The sequence below is a fragment of the Peromyscus eremicus genome, chromosome 1 (genome assembly GCF_949786415.1).
Source record: "Peromyscus eremicus chromosome 1, PerEre_H2_v1, whole genome shotgun sequence".
Lineage (NCBI taxonomy): Eukaryota > Metazoa > Chordata > Mammalia > Rodentia > Cricetidae > Peromyscus > Peromyscus eremicus.
Genome location: NC_081416.1, coordinates 163,633,848 through 163,651,408, shown reverse-complemented (window position 1 = coordinate 163,651,408; position 17,561 = coordinate 163,633,848). Strand labels below are relative to the sequence as shown.

Genomic DNA, 17,561 nt, shown 5'->3' with positions numbered 1-17,561 from the left:
ACAGCGTAAGTACCGGGCCGGGCACAGGAGGGGCTATGGGCCTTGCATTGGGGTTGGTGAATGGGGCTTTGCATCGTTTGTCCTGGACTCCCTTTCACTCACCAGCATCCCTCGCTGCGGAGCATGCGCGGTAGGGTGCTTCCTCTTCCATCCTTCTCCAGACCCCATGGTGGAAGGGAGCCCTCATGCCTCTGCCTTGCAATGGGAAATGAATAGTGCCACCGTCGGCAGATGTTCATTTCTCTATGGGTCTAAAAACAAGTGCATTTTTAAAAGAACTAAAACCTGGTGTGTTTTAATTGAAGCCCCACAACTAATCCTGGATCAGTTTCCCTCCCCCATCCCAAATAATGAGCACTGAATTCTCAGCAAGGCAGCTTGCTCTCCAGCCGCTCTCCATTCACAGAGATCCCCAGCTGAACGAAGTCCTGCCTCCAAGCACTCTAACTCTCCAACTGTGAACTGCAACACCCCTCAGGCGCTTAGGCAGAGTGAGTTGAGTCTTGTGGTACTGCTGTAGGAGGAAGGGATAGAGTCCCAGAGGTGGGGGCTGGGTCTGAACCGCTGGGGATGAGGGAGAGCTGGGGTCCAGACTTCTAGGGGCCAGGACCCCCCCCCCCCCCGATTCCCAAAGTCTGCACCCCTGGGTCTGAAGGAGGAGGCTTGGAGGTCCTGGAGAATGACTCTCCATCTTCCTCCTAGGGAATCCCAGGGAACATGGCTGAGGCACACCAGGCCTCCAGCTTGCTGTCTTCACTGAGCTCCGATGGGGCAGAAGTAGAGCTCAGCTCCCCGGTGTGGCAGGAGATTTACCTCTCCGGCCTGCGCTCCTGGAAAAGGCATCTCTGGCGTGTCTGGGTGAGGAGGGCTACTGACTGACTGGTTTTTGTTCTGGTGATCCAGGTAACTGCTTCCGGGTTGCCTGAAGCCCACTTAGGAAGATCTGGTTGTCCAGTCCCAGGCCACTGTTAGCTGTTTGTCTATGCCTTCATCTGGGATGCTCTGTCCCATCCACTGGCCGCCCCTGCTCAGCTCTTGACTCACTTCACCCACCCCTGCTACCCTTCCCATACAACTTCTCCCCCAGCAACTTCTAGAACTCAAGTCTCCTTATTTTGGTGTTTATTGATGGATTGGTGCTGAGGGTCAGAACCCAGGGTCTTGAACAATCTAGGCCAGCTTGAATGATGCCCTCAGTCCCTCACTGGTGGATTCCAAGGAAGTGCTCTACCACCAACGCCCCAGCTCCCTGTGGTGGATTCTAGGAAGAGGCTCTACCACTGAACCGCGCCCCCAGCTCCTTACTGATACATTTAATAAAGGGATCCTGAGCTCTGCCCACTGAGAGTGATACAGAACATGTCCTCAGAGGGAACATGGGACTGATGGTGTCCTTTGCTCCCCACAGAATGACTTTCTCACCGGTGCGGTCCCTGCAAGCCCCTTCAGCTGGCTCTTCCTCTTCAGTGCGATCCAGCTTGCGTGGTTCCTCCAGCTGGATCCTTCCCTGGGACTGATGGATAAGATAAAAGAGTTGCTTCCAGACTGGTGAGGACCTCCCTCTTCACCCCATCAAGAAACTCTATGTGCTTTGCCTGTCAAAGAAATAGAATTTCTGGGAGCCAGGATTGGTGGTGCACACCTTTAATCCCAGCACCCAGGGAGGCAGAGGCAGGCGGATCTCTGTGACTAGGCCAGCCTGGTCTACAGAGCGAGTTCCAGGACAGACAGGGCTGTTACACAGAGAAACCTCTCAGAAAACAAAAAACCAAACAAATAAAAAAAGAAATGTAATTACTGGAGCTTACTTGATGTCTGTTAATTGAGGTATAGCCAAAAAAAGGAGGGCTCCTCTTTCATTTCATATCTTTATTTATCTAGTTTGGATTTTTGAGACAGGGCTTCTCTATGCAGAGACCTCTCTCTATGTTGAGGCTGTTCTGGAACTCTTTCTGTAGCCCAGGCTGGCCTTGAACAGATCCTCCTGCCTCTGCCTCTCAAGTGCTGGGATTAAAGGCATGTGCCACCACCTCCCAGCTGTGCTGAGACTCTTTTTTTTTTTTTTTCTTAAGATTTATTTATTTATTATGTATACAGTGTTCTGCCTGCATGTATGCCTTCACACCAGAAGAGGGCACCAGATCTCATTACAGATGGTTGTGAGCCACCATATGGGTGCTGGGAATTGAACTCAGGGCCTCTAGAAGAACAGGCAGTGCTCTTAACCTCTGAGCCATCTCTCCAGCCCTGTGCTGAGACTCTTAAACAGCTTACTTGTGTGTGTGTTAGACTGCATGTATGTCTGTGTACCACATGTATGCAGTGCCAGAGGAGGCTAGAAGGTATTGGACCCCCGACTGAGTCAAACGGTTGTGAGCTGGGGACCTAACCTGTGTCTTCTGCAAGTGTTCTCAACCAGCAAACCGTCTTCCCAGCCCATTGTTTGTTTGTTGTTGTTGAGACAGGGTTGCTCTATGTAGTCCTAGCTGACCTGGAACTTGATATGTAGACCAGGCTGGCCTCCAACTCACAAAGGTCTGCCTGCCTCTGCCTCCCAAGACCTGAGAGTGCCACCACTTCAGGCTTACTGTCACTTATCACAGGGTCAGTCCTGAAACGTTATCGGGGGCCAGGCAAGGTGGCTCACGCCTTTAATTCCAACACTTGGGAGGCAGAGGCAAGCAGATAGCTGTGAGTTCGAGGACAGCCTGGTCTACATAGAGAATTCCAGGAAAGCCAGGAGTACATAGGAAGATCCAGTCTCAAAAACCAACAAAACAAAACAAAAAAAGAAAAGAAAATGTCAACAGCCAAGTACATGTCTATAATTACAGTATTTGGGAGGCCCAGGCAGGGATTCGTGAGGTCGAGTCCTGGAATACAAACCAAGATCCCATCTCAAAACAAACATTATCAACTTCTTTTTTTTTTTTTTTTTTTTTTTGATTTATTTATTTATTCATTTATTTATTTATTTATTTATTGCGTATACAGTGTTCTGCCTGCGGGTATCCCTGCAAGCCAGAAGAGGGCATCAGCTCTTATTACAGATGGTTGTGAGCCAGCATGTGGTTGCTGGGAATTGAACTCAGGACCTCTGGTAGAGCAGCCAGTGCTCTTAACCTCTGAGCCATCTCTCCAGCCCCATTATCAACTTCTTTAGGAAACACCTGGAAACCAAATAGGAGGAAGTGTGCTGGGTTCTTTTTTTTTTTTTTTTTTTTTTTATTTTTATTTATTATGTATACAGTGTTCTGTCTGCATATACACCTGCAGGCCAGAAGAGGGTGCCAGATTTCATTATGGATGGTAGTGAGCCACCATGTGGTTGCTGGGAATTGAACTCAGGACCTCTGGAAGAACAGGCAGTGCTCTTAACCGCTGAGCCATCTCTCCAGCCCGTGTGCTGGGTTCTTAGAGGTGGGTCAGTCTTCCTTGGGAAAAGGTGCAGACTTTCTAGACAAGGCAGAGCCCATATTAGACATAGAAACTACTAGAAAGGGCATATTCATGATTCATCTCGAGAGGGTCCATCCCTGGTATTCCAGCCGTAAAGGGAATCCTATGGAGGGCACAGTGACCTGCCCATATTCTTCTTTGTTTTGTTTTTCAAGACATTTCCTGTGTAGCTCTGGCTGTCCTGGAACTCACTATGTAGATCAACCTGGCATCAAACTCACAGAGATCCACCTGCCTCTACCTCCCGAGTGCTGGGATTAAAGGGGTGTGGCACTTGGGCTGGGCATTCCTTTAATCCCAGGGATCTCTGTGAGTTCAGGGCCAGCCTGGTCTACAAAGTGAGTTCCAGGACTGTTACACAGAGAAACCCTGCCTTGAAAAACAAAACAAAACCAAAAAATAAAATAAAATGGGGTATCAATTATTCTATTTAGCTCTATCTGGCCTGAAACTCCCAGAAATCCTTCTGCTTCAGCCTCCTAAGTGCTAGATTACAATATTCCCACATTATGAATTTCTGTGAAAAGTGACTTTATTTATGTATTTATTTCTTTGTGGCAGGGTCTCATGTAGACTAGGCTGTTCTGGACTTCACTAAGTAGCCAGGGATGGACTTTAACTCATCCTCCGGCTTCTTCAGTGCGGGACTTTAAGGTTGTGCCACCACACCCAGCTTATGCATTGAACCCAGGACATTTGCATGCTAGGCAAGGCAAGCCCTCTACCATGGTGTATTCCTGATCCCAGGAAAGTGACTTTTAGAAGCTTGGTGCCTTCATAAGGGCGGTCATGGGCAGAGAGGGACACGCCCACTTTATGGAGTAAACATGTCTGTCAAACGGGACTGTACCCAACCCCGTCCCGCAGCTGCAGTCCACTGCACAGCTTCAGGCGCCTTTACTTTTCTCTCTCCCAGGGGCGGACAACACTATCAGCTCCAGGGGCTCCTGGCAGCAGCACTCTTTGCCTCATGTTTGTGGGGAGCCCTGATCTTTACACTGCATGTGGCTCTGAGGCTGCTCCTGTCCCACCATGGCTGGCTTCTGGAACCTCCTGGCACCATGTCCTCACCCACGAAGACCTGGCTGGTATGGAAGAGGACCTAGACTCCCAGAATACACGCTGCTGTCCCCCTGTCTGGGTCTCTGTCCACCACCACGCCTGTCTCTCTCCCCCACCCCCATCCCTGGGCCTCTGTCCATCTTTGTCTTTGGGTCTCTGCTCTTCTCTCTCTGTAGATCTGTCTCTCTCTGAGTCTCTCTCTCTGGGTCTTTGTTTCCCAATCGTCTCCTTCTCATGCCATTCTCTTTTACCCTCATTATCTCCCCCTCTCTCATCACCTCCGCCCTCTCAACCTGTTCTTCACTCCGTCTCTACCTCTCTCCCTTCATTATCTCTATCCTCCCTTTCCCTCCCCGTTCATAATCTTATCCTCCTTCTTCTCCATCCTCTCGATTCTCCCTGTCTCCATCAACTTCGTCTCTGCCGCACCATCTCTCTCTTCCATCCTTCCCCCTTCATCTCCTTCCTCCCTCGCCCCACATCATCTTCGTCCTCCCTCCTCCCCCCTCCTTCGGTCCTTTCCTCTGTCCCGCAGGCACTGGTCCGAATCTTCTCCGGGAGGCACCCAAGGCTGTTCAGCTTCCAACGTGCGCTCCCGCGGCAGCCAGTGCCCACGGCGCAGGAGTCCGTACGCAAGGTGGGCGTGTCCCGGGGTGGGGCGGTCCCGGGCAGGCGACAGGCCCTGACACGCCCTCCGCTCCACCTCTGCATGCAGTACCTGGAGTCGGTGCGCCCGGTGCTTGGAGACGATGCTTTCGACCGTGCTGCGGCTCTGGCGAGCGACTTCCTGAGGCTGCAGGCGCCACGGCTGCAGCTCTATCTGCGCCTCAAGTCCTGGTGTGCTTCCAACTACGTGAGTTTGGGGGCCCAGCCCGGTCCTCTGGTGGCTGGCCTGCCCTAGCCATGCCCTGCCACGATTGGCCTATCCAAATGATTGGCCTGCCCCAGTCCTGGATTTGCGGGATAAAGCAGCTTCAGTAAGCCCCAGCCCTTGCTCAGTAGCTCCGCCCCTATGCCAGCCCCTAAGCCCCGGCTCTGCACTCAAACACCCCCACCCCCACCCCCAGGAGTCAGGGTTTCTCTGTGTAGCCCTGGCTGCCCTGGAACTCGCGCTGTAGACCAGGCTGGCATCGAACTCAGAGATCCTCCTGCCTCTGCCTCCTGAGTGCTGAGACCTGGACCACATGTCCCGAATATTGGAATTACTTCAAGAGCCGCTGAGTCCCACGACTTGTGTTAGGACCAGAATTCCAACATTAACCTGTCCAGCATTTCCAGATCCCGGACAGCTTCCTAGATGGGTGGTTAGCTAGTTTGGGAGCCAGGCCCTTGGCTGCACCTGCACTTTGAGTTAAGCTCCTTGGGAAACTGAGGCACAGAATGAGTCACACGAATAAGGAATGCCAGCCTTGCCTTCTGTAGGAAACTGGAGGCAGGCGACAGGTAAAGTGCATGTGAGGTGGTGGCGGAAGTAGAAAGGCGGGCTGTAAATATGTCAGAGGTGGGCAGAGAGCCTGACGGGAACGGAACCTGTCCCGTGGGTAGCAGGACTTAGGGGAAATGGAACAGGCGAACGTCAGCGCGTGTGGAAAGCAGCTTGGTTGGAATATGAGGATGCAAAGATGAGGGGCCTAGAATGATAGGTTTTCTCAGGAATGTACCAAGGAGCCCCGGGAAGATTTGCAACAGGAAGACAGGGTATGCGAAGGCCTGGAGCTTGAAGGTTGGAGAGGAAGCTGAAGGGACAGTCACAGACACTTAGGTAGTCCAAGCATTGGGTTTGACTGGTCCTGGTAGCACATGCTCTTAATCTCAACACTAGGGAGACAGGCAGGAGGAATATCTGTGAGTTCGAAGCCAAGAAAGAGTGTCTGGGGACAGAGCCACATTGGGAGTGAGGGTCATCCAAAGGCCTCAGTGTGCAGGGCTTGCAGAAAGCCAGACCTTAGTGTTTACTTACTACCTTTTTCCTTTTTTCTTCATGCTCTTAGGCTAGATTCTGCTTTTTTTTTTTCCTTTAAGATTTATTTATTTATTACATATACAGTGTTCTGCCTGCAGGCCAGAAGAGGGCACCAGATCTCATTACAGGTGGTTGTGAACCGCCATGTCGTTGCTGGGAATTGAACTCAGGACCTCTGGAAGAGCAGCCAGTGCCCTTAACCTCTAAGCCATCTCTTCAGCCCCCTTATATATACTTTTAAAGAGCAGAATCTAGGGCTCATAACCATGTAGAATGAGATCTGGTGCCCTCTTCTGGCATGCAAGCATACATGCAGGCAGAACACTGTATACATAATGAATAAATAACTTTTTTTTAAAAAAAGTTAATTAGGGCTGGAGAGATGGCTCAGAGGTTAAGAGCACTGACTGCTCTTCCAGAGGTCCTGAGTTCAACTCCCAGCAACCACATGGTGGCTCACAACCATCTGTAATGAGATCTGATGCCCTCTTCTGGCCTGCAATCATACATGCTGTATACATAATAAATAAATAAATCTTTAAAAAAAAAAAAAAGTTAATTAAAAAAAAAGTATATGTAGGGTGCTGGAGAGATGGCTCAACCATTAAGGGTATTTGTTGCTCTTACAGAGGACCTGGGTTCAGGTCCCAGCACTTATATGGTGACTCAGAAGTCTCTGTAATTCCAGTTCCGGAGGATCTGGTACCCTTTTCTGACCTCTGAGGGTGCTGCATCATGTAGTACACAGACATATATGCAGGCAAAACACTCAAACATATAAATAAATCTAAAAAGTTTTAAGAAGTATATACAGGACGGTTTGGGCTATGACTCAGTTGGTAGAGTGCTTACTTACCTAGTGTGTGTGAGGCAGGACCACGCCTGATCTGTGGAAGGCAGGCACTGCACCAAGTGAGGCATCCCCAGCCCTTGAAATTGTCTTGATGCTCATTTTGTGTCAATAAACGTGTACTTACTATTTCATGTGTCGTGTGTGTGTGTGTGTGTGTGTGTGTGTGTGTGTGCCTGTATGTGTATATGCAAGTGTGCATGCATGTTTGTATGTACAAATATACAAATGTGTGTGTGTGCATGAGTGTGCAGACCACGGGTCTATCTCAGGTGTCACTCCTCAGGGCACCACACCATTGTGGGTTTTTTGTTTGTTTTTCAAGACAGGGTTTCTCTGTGTAACAACCCTGGTTGTCTTGGAACTCACTCTGTAGACCAGGCTGGTCTTGAACTCAGAGATCCACCTGCCTCTGTCTGCTGAGTTCTGGGACTAAAGGTGTGCGTTACCACGCCTGGCTAATTTTTTGTTTTTATGTGTATGAGTGTGTGCATGTTTGTGTCTGTGGGTGTGTTACATACATGCAGTACCTTCAGAGGTCTGAAAAGGGTGGCAGATCCCCTGGAGCTAGAGTTCTCTGCAGTTGGGAGCTACCAGGTGGGTGCTGGGAACCAAACCCAGGTCCTCTACGAGAGCAGCAAGTGCTCTTACGTGCGAGGCAGCTCCCCAGCTCCGTCTTGGGTTTTAAAACGTCACCTGTCTCTGAGATGTGAAGCCTGCTGACTGGGCTAGGCTGTCTGGCTAGCAGACCCAGCAGTGCCTCTTCTTCCCCAGCACTGAGATTACGAGTGTGACCCAAGCGAGGCTCTAACTCAGGTTCGGATGCGTGCAGGGCAAGCACTTGCTAACTGAGTTGTACTCCCAGTTGCCTTGTGCTGCTCAGTGCTTACACAGTGCTCTCTAATTAACTAATCCTTCTTCATCTATGGACATACAGGTTATTGCTAGTTGCCAATCATAACCAGTTTCTCCACTGAGATCCTTTCTGCCCATGTAACACAGGGCAGTCTGGGGGCTCCCTGGTGACACCATCCCTCCCCCACAAGGTCTCAGCCACCCCAGCTGAACATCTCCACTTCTCCTCCCAGGTGAGTGACTGGTGGGAAGAGTTTGTGTACCTGCGCTCCCGGGACTCACTGATGGTTAACAGCACCTACTACATGATGGTGAGGAGGGAGCACAGCACTGAGGGCAGGGGCCTTGTGGCCTTGATGACCCGTGATACGATTTAAGTCCAGACTGCTGTCTGGAGCCCACCATCCCATCTGATTTGGAGGTCAGGGCCCCTGTCAGTGACAAGCATGGTCTCAATTTGTGTCCCTCCCCTTTGCCACCAAGCAGGATTTCCTGTATGTCACCCCCACACCGCTGCAGGCCGCCCGCGCAGGCAACGCTGTCCACGCCCTCCTCCTGTACCGCCACCTTCTGAACCAGCAGGAGATCCCACCGGTAAGGCGGATCCTTGGATTGGGGACGGAGGTGCAGGGAACCACACAGGGCCCAGCTCAGGAGCCCTTGGCCTCCTGCAGACGTTGCTGATGGGGATGCGACCCTTGTGTTCCGCCCAGTTCGAGAGGATATTCAACACTACACGGGTTCCAGGGATGGAAAAAGGTGAGGAGAATCCCCACCAGTCCCCATCCCTTCCTGCGACAGTGGCCTCGGCTAAGAACGAGACGTTAGCCAGCTGGGAGGGTCTCTGTGCTGGTTGTTAGGCTTTCTGTGTGATCTCAGGCAAATCTTGTCCTCTCTGAACTTTCTTCAAGTGTAAAACGGAATAAACTGACCTAGGGTGGCATCAGTTTAAAAACAGCTTCATGTGGGACGAGCCGGAAAATCTCTCAGTAAAGTTTTTAATTTTTAATTTTTTTTCAGTTTTTAAAAATGAAAGAATTATCGGGAGGCAGAGGCAGGCAGATCTCTGTGAGTTCAAGGCCAGCCTGGTCTACAAAGTGAGTTCCAGGAAAGGCACAAAGCTACACAGAGAAACCCTGTCTCGAAAAACAAAAACAAAAACAAAAAAATTACATCGTTGCTCCTTCACTCTCCTCCTTCCAACCCTCCCACGTCCTCCACCTGTGCCTTCTCAAACTCGTGATCTTTTTTGTTGTTATTTGGTTTTTGAGACAGGGTTTCTCTGTGTAGCCCCGGCTGTCTGGGATCTCACTCTGTAGACCAGGCTGGCCTCAAACTCAGAGATCTGCCGGCCTCTGCCTCCTGAGTTGGCTCCAGCTGGACCTCTTTTGTTTTTCTTTCTTTCTTTTCCTTAAATTTCAGTTTCCTTATTGCCTTTCTTTTATGGGTGTGAGGGTTTTGCCTGCGTGTGTATCCCACCTGCGTGCCTAGTGCCTCTAGAGGTCTGAAGGTGTCAGGTCCCTGGAACTGGAGTTACAGATGGCTGTGAGCCGCCATGTGGGTGCCGGGAATTGAACCCGGGTCCTCTGGAAGAACAACAGGTGCTCTTAACCTCTGAGCCGTCTCCACCCCGGACCTCTTTTTCTTTAATTGTATTTGATTTTATGTGTATGAGTGCTGTACGTGCATATATGTATGTGCACCGTGCGTGTCCAGTGCCTGTTGAGACCAGAAGAAGGCATCAGATATGGGACTGGAGTTACAGATGGTTGTGAGCAGCTATCTGGGTCCTGGGAATTCACCTGGGTCCTCTGGAAACACAGAAGGTATTTTCAACCCGAGCCATCCTCCAGCCCCTTAGCAGACTTCTTGCCTAGCATGCAGGAGGCCCTTGGTTCCATTCCAAACACCAAATAAATGAGGTGTGGTGGCATACATCTGTCACCCCAGCACTAGGAAGGTGGAGGCAGGAGGATCAAGAGTTAGGAATTATCCTCTGCTACATATCAAATTTGAAACCAACCTGGGTTATACTCAGGCTATGGAATACTATACAACTGTCAAAAATAACAAACAAAAGCATAGCCCAAGGAGCAGAGAGCATGATTAGTAAGTGGGGTGGTTCTTAGGACGTAGCTTCTTCCCACCTTCATGTTCTGCCCATACTCCTCTAGACTACCTCCATCACCTCCAGGACAGCCGGCACGTGGCTGTCTTCCACCGGGGCCGATTCTTCCGTGTAGGGACCCACTCTTCCAATGGCCTGCTGTCCCCACGGGCCCTAGAGCAGCAGTTCCAGGAGATCCTGGATGACCCCTCCCCAGCCTGTCCCCTTGAAGAACATCTAGCAGCTCTGACCGCTGCTCCCAGGTAAGGGCCGGTGGCCTGAGGTTACAAGGGATGCATTGGGCTCCAGGGAGCAGGCTGGGCAGGGCGAGGGCCAGCTGGGCTCAGGCCCATCCCACTTGGACAGGAGTATGTGGGCCCAGGTTCGGGAGTCGGTGAAGACCCATGCTGCCACTGCCCTGGAGGCTGTGGAAGGGGCCGCCTTCTTTGTGTCCCTGGATTCTGAGCCCGCGGGACTGACCAGGGAGGACCCTGCAGCTTCCCTGGATGCCTATGCCCATGCTCTGCTGGCTGGCCGAGGCCATGACCGGTAAGTCTGTCCCTCTGCCAACCACCCACACTCCAGCGGAGACCTAGGGCCCCTCCACAAGAGACAGCCAGACTCTACACCTCAGCAACCCCAAACTCAGTTTAGTAGAACAAGGAGACTTTGTTTGGTTTTGGTTTTTTTGAGAAAGGGTTTCTTTGTATAGCTGTCCTGGAACTAGCTCTGTAGACTGGGCTGTCCTTGAACTCATGGAGATCCACCTGCCTCTGCCTCCTGAGTGCTGGGATTAAAGGCATGCAGCACCACTGCCCAGATTAAGACCCCAGACTCTATGTCTTGATGGCTCATTTTGTGTCAGTAAACATAGATGTACCTCATTCCTGTCACCAGCTGTATTGTGTACCATAGCCTGAGTATAGCATAGCTTAGTTAACTCTTACCTTACCGTTGGACTTCTAGGGGCTCTGTTCCTAGCACCTCCAATGCCTCAAATAGAGCTGACTTCCTAGAAAACAAAGCAAAAAAAGCAATTTCCTAAATTTTATGTTCATGTGGAGACTGTCTGGAATCACTCCTAGAGGCCCCCTGGCCCTGCTGGTTCCCCTGCCCCATCCTCACCCTGGAGTGCACCCACACACCAGAAGTCCCTCAGGGGCCCACCTTCTCCTCTGCCCTGGCTCTTGATGACCATCCACACTTCTTCTGCAGCTGGTTTGACAAATCCTTCACCCTCATCGTCTTCTCCAATGGGAAGCTGGGTCTCAGCGTGGAACACTCCTGGGCTGACTGCCCTGTCTCAGGACATATGTGGGAGGTGCGTTCCTCAGGCTGGGCACCCTGTCCAAAGACTAACCCTGAAGACCATAGAAAAGAGACGTACAGGCTCAGAGACAGGCAGAGGAACGCCCAGCAAAGAAGTGGGTCTGCCGTGATGGCCTGCCTGGGATACTGGGTCACTGGGGCTCCGAGAAGGGAAGTGAATTTCCAGGGTCACACAACAAGAAGGCACAGTGACTGTGACCCTAGAGCCTGCGACACACACTCCTCCCTGTGCACATGCAAAGACAGACACACACACATACACACACTCACAGGATGTTGTAGCACACATCCGTAATCCAAACACTTGAAAAGCAGGAGGCTTTTTCATCTGAGGCCAGTCTGGGCTACAGGGTGAGACCTTGCTGCAAAATGAAGTAAAGCTGGCTTTGGGCTCAGCTGGCCAGCTGCTCCTGAAGCCCTGGATCCCACCCCCATCTGCACTCAAGATGGCTGTGATGGTGTTGCCTGCCATTCCAGCACAGACGAGGGGGAGGCAGGAGGACCAGAAGTTTAGGATCATCCTCAGCTACACGATAAATTCCAGGCCAGCCTCGGCTACATCAGACCCTGTTTCAAAATGAAACAGAAAGTGGGTCCGCTGATCCCCCGTCTTTATAAGGCAGCTGAGAGAGGTAGAAACGTGAGCCCAGAAGGTTGACAGATGCTCGTCAGTGCAAACTTCAAACATCCCACACCGCTGGGTTCCACAAGCCTTCACTGTGCCACACTGGGCCCTGCTTCAGCTCTGTCTCTGTGCCAGAGGGGGATAACTGACAATTTCATCCACAGTTTACGCTGGCCACAGAATGCTTCCAGTTGGGATATGCAGCAGATGGCCACTGTAAGGGGCAACCTGACCCCGCTCTGCCACAGCCCCAGCGCCTTCAGTGGGACCTTCCAGAACAGGTGAGGCTGGGCTCTGATCTCCCCTCTCCGCCCCTCGCCTTCACCCTGAATTCATTCACACCTTCCTGTCCCAGCTTTCATATCACACTAAACACACCCACCGCCTTGAGTCCCACACTATCCCCAACCCAATTTCACCCCAAAACTTTAACTGTGTCCCCACCACCCATCCCATCTTTAATCCCAGCCCCACCCCTGCCTCTGGTCCCCACACCTGCTCTTCCAGGTGGGGCTGTCCCAACAGCCATAGCCCTACCTGAACTTCAGACTCCAAACCCAGCAGCATGCCTGGTCCCTTCAGACCTAGTCCAGCTCGGGGCATCTCAGCCGTGCCTGCATCCCAGTTGCGCCCACTCCATCACTGGCACCCTTGCCCTGTCTTAACCCCCCTTCTTTACTGTCCCGCCCCACCTGACCACATCTCCATCTTCCCTTCCAAACCTATGCCAGCTCTACCTCTGCCCTGAGTCTCACAGGAGTCCCTTCTCCCGCCTCCTTCTCTGGCAGATCCATCCGTCCATCTCACTGGCCCTGAGGGGAGCCAAGACCTTGTCTGGTAACGTCGACTGCCACGTCTTCCCCTTTTCCCACTTCGGCAAGAGCTTCATCAAATGTTGTCATGTCTCTTCAGACAGTTTCATCCAGCTGGTCCTGCAGCTGGCCCACTTCCGGGTCAGTGGATACCCACAGTGCCTGCTCCCTCTGAGCCTTCAACACCTGCCTCTCCAGCCACATCTCGTGTCTCTTGTTTTTGTCATTGTGGGTCATCTGTTAATCCATCTTATGTGTCATTCATTGTGTTTTGGATCAACCTTTTGAGGGGGGCAGGGGGCAGGGTCTTACAGTGTATCACTCGCTGGCCTCAAACTCACAGAGATCCACCTGCCTCTGCCTTCCAAGTGCTAGAATTAAAGGTGTGCACCACCAAGTCCAGTAGGTCAGTCATTTGTTGTAGGCTGATCGTCTCATTGTGAATCAGCCATCTTATTCTGGATCATTCATCCTGTGTGGGTCAGCCATATTTAGGATCTGCCATCTTGTTGTAGGTCAGCCATATTTAGGATCTGCCATCTTGTTGTAGGTCTGCCATCTTGTTGTAGGTCAGCCATATTTGGGGGTCAGCCATCTTGTTGTAGGTCCGCCATCTTGACTCCTCTACATATATAGAAGGAGGATGGTTGGAGGTCAGGACAAAGGTGGATTAAAGCTGTTTAGACATCCTGAGGCCAGCTGACAGGTTCTTCTCCTTTTCCCCAGGACAGGGGTCAGTTCTGCCTGACTTATGAGTCAGCCATGAGCCGACTGTTCCTGGAAGGCAGGACGGAGACGGTGAGGTCTTGTACTAGAGAGGCCTGTCACTTTGTGAGAGCCATGGAAGACAAGGAGAAGACAGTGAGTGTGGCCTCCTGAGGTCGCGGTCATTTGTGTTCACATTTGCACATACTTGTGGCCAGGCTCTGCGAGGGGCATTCACAATAAGGGACTAATCTGCTCCGGCCAGAGGCTCCAGAAAGCCCTGCATGAGAGACTAGCGACAGACAGGCTTTAGTGGGGGAGACACGCGGTACTGGGGAGCGCTTTGCAGAGAACTCTGGTTCCACTCTCTTGCGCTCCTCACTCTAGCCGCTGTGAAGCCATGTGACCATGACCTCCATCTACACCATGCCTCACGTTGCTTATAGCCTCTACTCTAAACAGCTTCCCACTTGCCTCCCTCCACCTGTTCCAAAGCCAGCTCCCTTACCCGTGAGATACTGCGGCTCACTAGAGAGCTTAAAGCTCCTAAAATCAGGCACGTGCCATTATATGTGGCTGTGTGACCCTGTATAAGTCACTTCCACTCTCTGAGCCCACTTCCTCTCTGTAAAGCAGGGTAGATAGCCCTGCCTTGTAGGCATCTTGGAAGTTGGCTTGAGGCCCAGCGTAATCTAGGTCACATAGTAAGCCCACGTCCTGTCTTCCCTTGACCTCCTACTGCCCCGGGGGACCTAGGACCAACAGTGCCTTGCCCTGTTCCGGGTGGCCGTGGACAAGCACCAGGCTCTACTGAAGGCAGCGATGAGTGGGCAGGGGATTGACCGCCACCTCTTCGCACTCTACATCACGTCTCGATTGCTCCATGTGCAGTCGCCCTTCCTGACCCAGGTCAGGAGGAAGGAGAAGTGGAAATGGCGGGAGGAGGGAGCAGCTAAGAGCAAGGAGAGTGATGTGGAAGACAAATGTGGAAGAGTGGGTGGAGGCAGCCTTGCCGGAGGGGCTGAGGGTGGAGTGGGGTCAGAGCACCAGTCCAGAACCCCCCACTGAGGTGCTGGGGCATGGCTCAGTGGTAGAGTCCCTGCCTAGCAAGCTAGAGGTCCTGGGGTCAGTCCCTAGCACCATAAAGGAAGGGAGGAGGAGGAGGAACACCGTAGAAAAGGATGGAAGGTGGGGTCAGGGAGACGGGGCATGGTTACGGAGGAAGGGGTTGTCGGAGGACAGCCACCGACTGGAGGAGTTGCCATAGGAGGAGGTCTGGCTTGCGGTGGAGTGAAGGGAGTCTTTTCTGCTCATGTGATCGCTGGTTACCCTCAGGTCCAGTCACAGCAGTGGCCGCTGTCCACCAGCCAGATCCCCGTACAGCAGATGCACCTGTTTGATGTCCACAATTATCCAGATTACGTTTCCTCTGGAGGTGGATTTGGGCCTGTGAGTGGACTGTGGCCCAGCCGCTGGGCAGCCAGGGAGGGGGTGGGGTTTGTGCCCTGTAGGTGTGCAGGAGGGGCTGGGCTACAGGCTTGCCTCACTCTCCCTACTCCAGGCCAACGACCACGGTTATGGTATCTCCTACATCTTCATGGGGGACAACATGATCACCTTCCACATCTCCAGCAAGAAATCCAGCACAAAAACAGTGAGATGAACTTGAGTGCCTTCCTCACCCCCCAAAATCTGGGATGGAGCCGTTCAGACCCTGGGGTCCCTGGTCTAGCCTCCTCCATCAGATACAGGGGTCTAGGCCCCAGCTTTCTCTCCAGGACTCCGTGGTCCACATTTTAGCGTCCTCCTCGGATCTCCCAGTCCCCCAGTTCCTTGTCTGCCTCTCCACAGGACTCGCACCGGCTGGGCCAGCACATTGAGGACGCACTGCTCGATGTAGCCTCCCTGTTCCAGGCCGGGCAGCATCTCAAGTGCCAGTTCAGGGGCCTTGGGGAGAACTCGGGCTATAGACGTGGCTTTCTCTCCAGAAAGACTGTGGAGCCCAAGGTCCCCACAACCTCCACCAACTTTTGAGCTCCTCAGCAGGGAGCTGGTCTCCCTCAGGAAGGAGTGCGCCGTTCCCAGAGCTAGGCTGGCACAGTTGGGTACTGGGGATCCCCACACCCACCTGGTAATAAAGATACCTGAGTTGGGTTGGCATTCACTGTGCTCTTGTGCAGGGTGTCGGTGGCGTGGGGGAGGATGGGGCACCCCTTCTACCCCAACTTGGATTCCCATTGTCCTCACCTTAACCATAGCCCACACCACCTCCTGAGCAGGCTCCACTCCAGACTGCCTGGCCAGACCTGCCCAGTCAGCTCTTCCCACTGAGTCCAGTCCCTGCTATTGAATACCAAAGGCCCGATAGACCATCTTCAAATGAAGGTCTCAACAGCAGCTCTTTTTCTATGAGGAGAAAGGCTTGAGACAGGGTATTATGTAGTCAGGGCAGGCTGCTCTGGAACTTACTGTGTAGCAGAGGGTGATCTTGAACTCTTGATCCCCCTGTGTCTGCCTCCCAGATGCTGGGATAGGAGATACATGTCACTGTGTCCCATTATTGAAAATCAAGTCAGTTAGGCTAACCTGAGCTACATAGCAAGGCCCAGTCTCATGGGGGGGGGGGTGTCACACCTTTAATTCCAGCGCCCTGGAAGCAGAGGCAGGAGGATCTCTGAGTTCTTTGAGGCCAGCCTGGTCTACACAGGACAGCCAAAGCTACACAGAGAAACCCTGTCTCAAAACAAAGGAAACAAAACCAGAAACAGTAACAGGGCTATACTCTTAACCAGATGCCTCTGGGATTGGTGGGTCATTTTATCAACCTCCTTTGCAAAACGGGGTGAGGGACTCTCCCTAAGACCTGAGGGACTGAGGGCCAACAAAACTCACAGGCCTGTTGTCAGGGTAATTACCTCCTCCTCTTCTGCTCCTCCATCTCCTCTCCCTTCCTCCTCCTCCTCCTCCTCCTCCTCCTCCTCTTCTTTGTCCTTTCCGTTCCTGGTTCCCTTTTCTCTCTCTCTCCTCTCTCTCCTCTCTCCTCTCTCCTCTCTCTCTCTCTCTCTCTCTCTCTCTCTCTCTCTCTCTCTCTCTCTCTCTCTCTCTCATTTTTTTCGAGACAAGGTTTCTCTGTGTAGCCTTGGCTGTGCTGGGATTAAAGGCATGCACCTCCACCGCCCAGCCCTCTCTTTTTAAAATTTTTTAAAAATATTGTCTGTATCAGTGTTTGCGTGTGTATTGTGTGCACCGTGTACTTGAAGTGCAAGCAGAGGCCAGAAGAGGGCATCAGATCCCCTGGAACTGGAGTTACAGATGGTTCTGAGCCACCATGTGGGTGCTGGGAAATGAACTCAGGTTCTTTGCAAGAGCAGCCAGTGCTCTTAACCACAGAGCCATCTCTCCAGCGCCCCCCTCCCACCTTTTTTTTTCCTTTTCGAGACAGGGTTTCTCTGTGTAGTTTTGGTGCCTGTCCTGGATCTCGCTCTGTAGACCAGGCTGGCCTCGAACTCACAGAGATCTGCCTGGCTCTGCCTCCCAAGTGCTGAGATTAAAAGGCATGTGCACCACCGTCTGGCTCCTTTGTTCTTTTGAGATAGGGTCTCACGTAACACAAGCTGACTTGGAATTTTCTGCGTAGACTAGTCTGGTGTTGACAGGTGTGTACAGGTGGGTGGTCAGGATGGATCCCAGAACTTCAAGTGAGCTCAGCAGGAGCTCTACAGTTTGAACTGTATCCCTTCCTTCCCTGTTTTGTGTTTCAGCCAGGGTGTCACTGTGTAACCTAGGCTATCCTG

The 17,561-nt window shown here is 52.1% G+C and overlaps 1 protein-coding gene across 1 annotated transcript; it reads left to right on the top strand.

The window, feature by feature from the left end:
- The first annotated feature begins 146 nt into the window (after positions 1–146).
- Cpt1c (carnitine palmitoyltransferase 1C) lies at positions 147–15,927 on the top strand. Its single transcript, XM_059253436.1, has 19 exons — positions 147–491; positions 703–858; positions 1,409–1,548; positions 4,376–4,547; positions 5,057–5,158; positions 5,237–5,374; positions 8,423–8,500; positions 8,676–8,783; positions 8,864–8,948; positions 10,364–10,559; positions 10,663–10,845; positions 11,512–11,617; positions 12,415–12,531; positions 13,039–13,203; positions 13,789–13,923; positions 14,524–14,676; positions 15,103–15,216; positions 15,329–15,421; positions 15,619–15,927. The coding sequence occupies exons 2-19, from the start codon at positions 718–720 to the stop codon at positions 15,799–15,801; spliced, it is 2,409 nt and encodes an 802-aa protein (XP_059109419.1). The 5' UTR covers positions 147–491; positions 703–717; the 3' UTR covers positions 15,802–15,927.
- The last annotated feature ends 1,634 nt before the right edge of the window (positions 15,928–17,561 follow it).